The sequence below is a fragment of the Triticum aestivum genome, chromosome 5B (genome assembly GCF_018294505.1).
Source record: "Triticum aestivum cultivar Chinese Spring chromosome 5B, IWGSC CS RefSeq v2.1, whole genome shotgun sequence".
Lineage (NCBI taxonomy): Eukaryota > Viridiplantae > Streptophyta > Magnoliopsida > Poales > Poaceae > Triticum > Triticum aestivum.
Window position 1 is genome coordinate 643,366,840 of NC_057807.1, and position 7,422 is coordinate 643,374,261.

General features: G+C 49.8%; 1 protein-coding gene across 1 annotated transcript; it reads right to left on the reverse strand.

Moving 5' to 3' along the window:
- Window positions 1–467: 467 nt before the first annotated feature.
- Window positions 468–2,570, reverse strand: LOC123113862 (external alternative NAD(P)H-ubiquinone oxidoreductase B1, mitochondrial). Its single transcript, XM_044535181.1, has 6 exons — window positions 2,061–2,570; window positions 1,742–1,948; window positions 1,425–1,543; window positions 782–1,001; window positions 655–693; window positions 468–580 (listed from the first exon to the last, which is right to left on the reverse strand). The coding sequence occupies exons 1-3, from the start codon at window positions 2,355–2,357 to the stop codon at window positions 1,442–1,444; spliced, it is 606 nt and encodes a 201-aa protein (XP_044391116.1). The 5' UTR covers window positions 2,358–2,570; the 3' UTR covers window positions 468–580; window positions 655–693; window positions 782–1,001; window positions 1,425–1,441.
- Between the last annotated feature and the right edge of the window lie 4,852 nt (window positions 2,571–7,422).

The following is a 7,422-nucleotide window of genomic DNA, read 5'->3' on the forward strand; positions in this document are numbered from 1 at the left end:
AACACCTTGTGTGGCCGTTCTGCTTGTGTGACCACCCCTGCTCCTCCCGTTTCTTATTTCTGGAAACCATAATTGCAATTCAATATTTGGAAACTCAGATCATTACACCCTTGCCTCAGTTATTGTTGAATCATAGGAGCACAGTAGAAAGAAACAATAAATAAAACAAGCAAAGGAACAAAATAACCAACATTCCATGCACAAAGGTGAAAGGACCAACAATCATAGGCCCTACAAAGATCCAGAAAAGGAACAAAAGGCATATATCTAGGCTCCACTAAAAACAAGCAGTGAAGGAAGGAAACGACAAACATCCAATGCACAAAGACAAAAATACTTTTGGCCTTTAACAGAAAGGACATGATCTACAAGCAGAACAGAGCGAGGCAAAAAATGCATACTGCCATACAATCCTACACCTAGGTCTGGAAAGAAGAGGAGGGGAAAGGAGGAGAAGAGGGGTTGACCTGCAGATCCGTGAACGAAGATGGACGAGGCTGCTAATAGATGATGTGCACGCACATATCGAAGGAGTCACCGACCAGGGGATTGACCCGAAGGTCATGAATCGTGGACCAATCTGCATGAAAAGAAGATGAAAAAATAAAGATTAGCAACAGCCAATAACCAAAACGGAACAAAATAGTGACAGACCTACGGATCGACGAGTGCAGCAGAGGCACGTCGTTTGCCCTGTTGAAAGAGAGAACATTTGCATTCGTCAACAAAATGTTAGAAGTTAAGAATAACTTGGTAACAACTTTGATTCAGATTTAACAACCTGACCAACTTGATTCATGAAGTCTGTAATGACGGGGCGAGTACCAATACCCGCAGATCAAATAGCCATTCCATACGGCACCAATGTTTCTACACCATATGATTTGCACTTCACTGTAATTGAATCATCGGAGACCTTTATCACTCTGAATCCTGTACTCAACTTGATGCCATCTCTTTGGAACTTTGATTCAGCAAACACAGCTATCCTTTGGTCAAACCTACATGTTGAAATAGATATATCATCTCACAATAAACATGGAGAAAAGAGAAGATGTACTGACGCTACAAACAAAGGCATGGATATTGAAACAGTGGGCAAACTTTTCCCTTGTCAAATCAAGCAACCAATTCCCCAATAAAATCACAATATCTACAGTAAGCGTGATTATTTCATAGCAGTTAGGAACATTCATTTTAAAAAGAAAAGGAAGCAGAGGAATAACAGGGAAGAAACCGCCACAATCAAAAAATTACTAACAAGATTTGGTAAGAATTAATCCTACACTGGCATTGCTTGGGGTAAAGTGGTTTTGGTCTATCTATCCTGGTAAGGAATCGGTGACTGGGATATAATTCCCACTTCTAGTGACTAAATTGTTTTCCTGAACATGGGAAATATCCCAAATTGTTTTCCCTGTCACCTGGCTATTTCCCATGTTCAGGAAAATTTCCCATGCTCCTCTTCACTGATGTTAGGAATTGACGCCCTTTCAAAGCAGTCTATCACGCTCTTCCGAATCTTTTGGGCATCCTCCACTTCCTGGCTTTTACAATGTAAGGCTGTAAGTACAAGATGTGGCTAACAGTCCCATGAATGTAAACTCCCTAATACTTTACAGCACGATATATCTGAAGATGTTGCTGAATATTAATTAAACAGAATAACTTACATCTGAGGACTGAAACATGAGAGAGCAGAACAGTAAAGAGACAACACAATGCTGCACAAGATTTTTACCTTCAGAAAGTGGCAATGCTCCATCACGCCAGGAGTGTTAAATGTATTGACAGCAGCTCCAAGAGCGACAACCAAGTAATCATAATCAAGCATGAAATCGCCATTCCCATCCAAATTAGTGCCGACGGCAGAGCGGCAGTGGACGGCTTTCTTCGTCAGATTGATCTTCAAGCACTCTGCTTCATAATACGCGACATCCTTCCCATTCTGCAAAAAAATAAGAACAAGAGAAGCAGCCAGCCACTGTGTTAGTCCACAGCTCTGCATAACAGCAACCACAAGAACATCAGATCGATGGCCAAACCAATCAACCGAGTACCTTCTCGAACATCCTCTGTATCGGCTCGACGGCGCTGCGCGCCTCCACGGTGCCGCAGGTGACGCTGGGGAGCAGCGGCGTGAACGCGAAGCAGTTGCGGGGCGAGATGACCTTCACCTCGTAGCGGGAGGAGTCGAGGTTCTTGAGGAAGGAGGTGCCAGCCCAGCCTGTGCCGAGAACCACCCCTTCTTCTTCATGAGAGAGGCAGCAGGGAAACGAGCGCAGGAGAGGAGGGGCTAGGAGATCGAGCGCGGGATTGAGTGGACGGCAGGAATCCACCGCCGCCACGGACGCCATCGCCGGCGCTGCTGATCCGCCGCCCTCCTCCGTGGCCGCTGCCGCCGTCGCCGTGGTTGGTGGGAGCCGCCTAGGCGTGCGGGGCCACGCGGTGGCGTGTTGGGGAAGGAAGAATGCGGGCACGGGAGCCGCCGCCGCCGTCGCCGGATGAGGAGCGAGCGAGTGAGGGAGGAAGCTGCGTGGGAGGGAGGGAGGGAGGCGGCTGCAGGAGCGAGCGAGGGAGGAGGCGGCTAGGTCTCCGTCAAAAGAGAGGCCCCCTTTTATACCTCCACTACGCGAAATTACCGAAATGCCCTGGTGGGGGCACGGTATTTACATTATGTTGCCATTGGAATTTTATCCGACGGCTCACAGCGATCTGGTAAATATCCGACGCCTCACGTGAGCCAAGCCCGAGATCCGACGGCAGGAATCGCATCAGGAAAACGATCGGACGGTCCAGAATCCAAACGCACGGGAGAGCTCCATTTTGCTCCGGACTCTAACAAGGGGATACATAATCGGCACCTACATCAGATCATGACAAAGCGAGAAAAAATGTTCTTGCATGATTGCACCACTATTATACTAAAAGAACATAGCACATAGGAAGATTTTTTTTTCAAAACTATGACGTATTTTGTAGCAATTTCGGAAACTATAGCACATAATGAAAAAAATGCAAAACTATGACCCTGTCGGCCACGTGCAGGCCGGAAAGGTAGTTTTCGGCCAACTGTTGGCCGAAGTAGGGTTTTCGGCCTTGCCATGGCCGAAAAGTGGTTGAGCTGGCCGAAATGGCTGTTTTCGGCTGTTGTTTGGCCCAAAAGGTCTTTTTGGTCAAATATAGGCCGAAAAGTACTTTTTGGTCTACACTAGGCCGAAAAGTACTTTTTGGTCTAGTGTAGGCCGAAAAGTCCCTTGGGCCCACCTTTCCGTTATCTGTTGGGCAAGACTTCTGCATCCTCGAAGGGCAATAGTTCTGCATCGACGGATGGCAAAAGGACCACATCGTCGAAGGGCAAGAGGGTTGCATCAACGAAGGGGTTGGCGGGAAAATACATTGGCCAACAGTTAATGGAAAAAGGTGGTCCAAGGGACTTTTCGGCCTAAACTTGACCAAAAAGTACTTTTCGGCCTACGATTGACCAACAAGTACTTTTCGGCCTACACTAGGCCAAAAAGTCCTTTTCGGCCAAAGGGTGGCCGAAAACACCCCTCTTCGGCCAGCTTTGCACCTTTTCGGCCAAGGCATGGCCGAAAACCCTATTTCGGCCTAGAGGTGGCCGAAAACACCCTTTTCGGCCAACACCTGGCCGACAGGGTGCTAGACTTGATATTTCTCCAAAGCATGTTGTAGTTTCCGAATTTGCTTCAAATAACGTGATAGTTTTGAAAAAAAATCACATAGGAACATCAAACATAGCACATAGGAACATCAATGCCACTGTTCTACATTATTAAATTTTTACTTAGAGAAGAAGTGGTATAAAGAAATAAAAATATGACTAAATTGCACCTAATTCTTAAATATCTCTCTGGCTTAGACAAAATGGGTTGTAACAATGCAAGCATGACAAGAAGAGTAGTTAAGTGCTAAAATTCTACACTGCAGCTTTAACACAACATTAATATCCATTATAAGCTAGCGCTGTTGGCATACGGGCACTTGCAAAATGATGTAATTTATCAAATAAATAAAATATACAACATGCAATGGGACTTGCATTATTATCACATGCATTGGCAGTGTGCAGACATTGCTATGTGTCTAGCCGCCGCCTCCTCCTTCCTCAACAAAAAAGTTAGGGTTTTTGCCTCCCGCCATCGCCGTCGCAGGTCCGCCTGCTCTCCGATACCCCTAGGGCCATGGGGACACGGTGGATCTCGGCAAGGGCCGGCGGGAGGGCTCCGTTTTTAATCGTTTCTTTCAGTTTCGCTAGGGTTTGTGTCTTGCTCAGGAAGACGAGACGGTGGCGGCTCCCTGAAGATGGAATAAAGGTCTCCCCGCCTAGTCCCCGTTCCGGCGGCGCGTCTAGCACCGTTGGTGGGCGTGTGGAGGTGTGTCTCCGGCGGATCTATCTTTGGTGGATTTGTTTGGATCTCGTCGTTGTTCGTCTATGTTCGCGTGTCTACGGATTGGATCTTTCTGATCTCGTTATTCTTCATCTGCGGCGGTTGCTGTTCTGGTGCGCTGGTCCTACGGGGCCTTAGCACGACGACTTCCCGACTATCTACTACAACAAGTTGTGCCCGACTCCGGCGATGGAGGGGCGACGACTGTCGTGGTTCTAAGTCTGACAGTAGTGTAGGGGGGTACTAATGGAGAGGCAAGATCCTAGCTATGGAGTAGTTGTATACACAAGAGATTTACGAGTTCAGGCCCTTCTCGGAGGAAGTAACAGCCCTACGTCTCGGAGCCCGGAGGCGGTCGACTGGATTATATGCGTATGAGTTACAGGGGTGCAAACCCTTTACACTGAGGAGGGGGGTGGCTTATATAGTGTCCGCCAGACCCCTCCGGCCCTCAGTTATGCAGGGTTTAAGATACATTAAGGTTGGGCGTTACTGGTAACGCTACACTTAAAGTGCTATGATGACCATAAAAGTTACTTAATGACCGACCGTTTGTACATAGAGTGACTTTAGATCTCCTAGGCGTCGAGTGGTTGGCTTCATGGTCGAGTGGTTGGCTTCATGGTCGAGTGTCTTCGAGTCTGTCGAGTGTAATACTTCTGAGTCGATTGACAGGTGGTTTCTTCTAGGGATGTCCTTGGGTAGGGTAGTTAGGACAGGTCCATGACCCTACCCTAGGTACATAGCTTCATCATTAGCCTCCGAATGGATCAAGGTTTGAGTGGGGAAGGAGTTGAGAACTCTTCTGACCCATTTCTCATGCTATGAGTATGTCTTGTTCTGGATCAATGAACCTTAGGTGACGGCACCAACTTCTTTTTCAGTCGCCTTAATCCATTCTTTGTATCCGTCGAGTGAAGTTTTTACTTGAGAAACTCCGAGTGACGATGTGGAGGGGATCCTCCTTCTGACAAGTTGTTCTGCTGTCCGCGGATTTTGTGGGATTCGAATTTTGGGACGCGCGCGGGACAGAGCGAGGTCGCAGTAATCGGATGGGATAAGGCAGGGACGCCTCAATCTCCGTGCCACCTTTTTCGCCACGTATCGCGCGCGCGACTGTTGCGGGATTTGACAGGATCGCCCGGGCCTACATGTCAGCCACTCGGAAGCAGCCTTATATAAGACGCCGACGGGGGGTTTTGAACAGTGCGCCCTCATTCCCCCCCCCCTCTCTTCTCCAGACTCCTCCGCCGCGTCCGCTTCTGCCTCAGCGCTGCTACTCCGTGCATGCCTCGCCGGCGACAATGGTGAAGGAGAAGACGGCGGCCCTGGAGCGGGCGAAGAAAGCGACGGCGAAGGCGAAGGGGAGGGGAACCAGTCGGAGCGGATCTTCATCGAGGACTGGCCTGCCGCCGGGCTGGATCTAAGGCGACTGGATCCGCTCGACAATTAGTCAAGCGGATCTCGACGACCTGGTTGATGGAGGGCTGATCCCCCATGGATCGGCACGGCTCCCAGGGAGGGAGTCGGAGCCGCAACCTCAGGAGGGTGAGTGCGTTCTCTTTGCCACCCACGTCGACCGTGGGTTTTCTTTGCCGCCCCACCCTTTCTTTCAGGGATTTCTGAATTTCTTTGGGGCACAACTCCACCACTTCACACCCAACACCATCGTGTACCTTGTTGCTTATGTGTCTTTGTGCGAGAACTTCTTGGGTTGACGGCCTCATTGGGGTCTTTTCAAGCACATCTTCACCTGTCGCCCCCAGACGATGAAGAAGGCCAATCCGAGTGATGAGAGAACACACGTGATTCAGATGTGTGGGGGTCTTGGGGTTCAGTTGAGAGGAAAGAGCTCCTTCCCGACCATGATTTTGCCCGACTACGTCCGTGGATGGCAGTCGACTTGGTTCTACTGCAAAGACCAGCCGACGCCAAGGCAGTCGACTAGGCTCCCTCCCTTTTCCATGGAACGAGTGAGGAAGCCCTCCTCTTTGAAGGTGGTCCCGGAAGAGAAGGCGCAGGTGAAGGTGCTGGTCGAGCGTGTCGTGTAGCTCATCCGCGACGGGGTGACTGGCATGGACCTCTTGGAGGTCTTCCTCCGACGATGCATCCAGCCGCTCCAAGCTCGAGATCATCCAATGTGGTTGTATTCTGGCACTGAGGACACCACTCGGATCCATCCAGAGGAGATTGACGATGCCACGCTGGAGCGGTGGATGGCGAGCATCACAGGGAACAAAGACAACCCCCGCGGAGCCAGGAGGATAGTTCCACTCGACCAATCATACGTAGGCAAGGTCTGATTCTGCATTTTCGACTGTGATTCTACTTTCTCCATTCTGCTTGCTTAAAATCAGTCGACTGACTTTTGTCTTGTTTGTTGTCTTCTAGGCCACGACTGAGATGTACTCGATGCCCAACGAGGCACAAGAACAAGCTGAGGAGGGAGAGGCGAGTGGAGGTGAAAGCGAGGAGGAGGAGTGGCAATCTGAAGGTGGAGGGGAAGAGGATGACGACGGCTCCAGCGAGGAGGAGGAGGAAATGGAAGTTGATCCTCCTCACATGGAAAGGCGATCCAAGCTTGCCCACGACCCCGCGGGTGAGCGTGGCAAAGCGGTCGCGCCTGTTGTGCAGTCGTCCAAGCGCCCTCGGGCGGCTTCTCCGTCGCCGACTGAGAAAGCGTCGAAGCAGCCGAAGCCTTCAAAGCCACCGAAGGCCTTGCCCAATATGAGAATGGCCATTCCCACTATCTCCGGGTAACAGCAGATCTTGTGTTTCCTTGTTTAGCTCGGATGAACTTCCGATCGACTCATTGACTAACCGACTGATTTCTAAAATCTACAGTGCTGCTACCTCCTAGACCTCTGCCAAGAACGACGACCAGGAAATGGAAGACGCTGCCACCTCCAACCCTGGTATGCTCTCTTGCATTTTTCACTTTTGGTCGATTGGATTTCCTTTCTGACTCTAGATTTGTCCTGCAGCTCCTCATCATGTCATTGATCTCCCT

Coding starts and splice junctions, on each gene's coding strand:
- LOC123113862 (XM_044535181.1), bottom strand. CDS start 2,357: ATGGCGTCCGTGGCGGCGGTGGATTCCTGCCGTCCACTCAATCCCGCG. Junction 1,949..2,060: donor TACAGAGGATGTTCGAGAAG/GTACTCGGTTGA, acceptor ATTTTTTTGCAG/AATGGGAAGGATGTCGCGTA. Junction 1,544..1,741: donor AGCATTGCCACTTTCTGAAG/GTAAAAATCTTG, acceptor TGTAAAAGCCAG/GAAGTGGAGGATGCCCAAAA.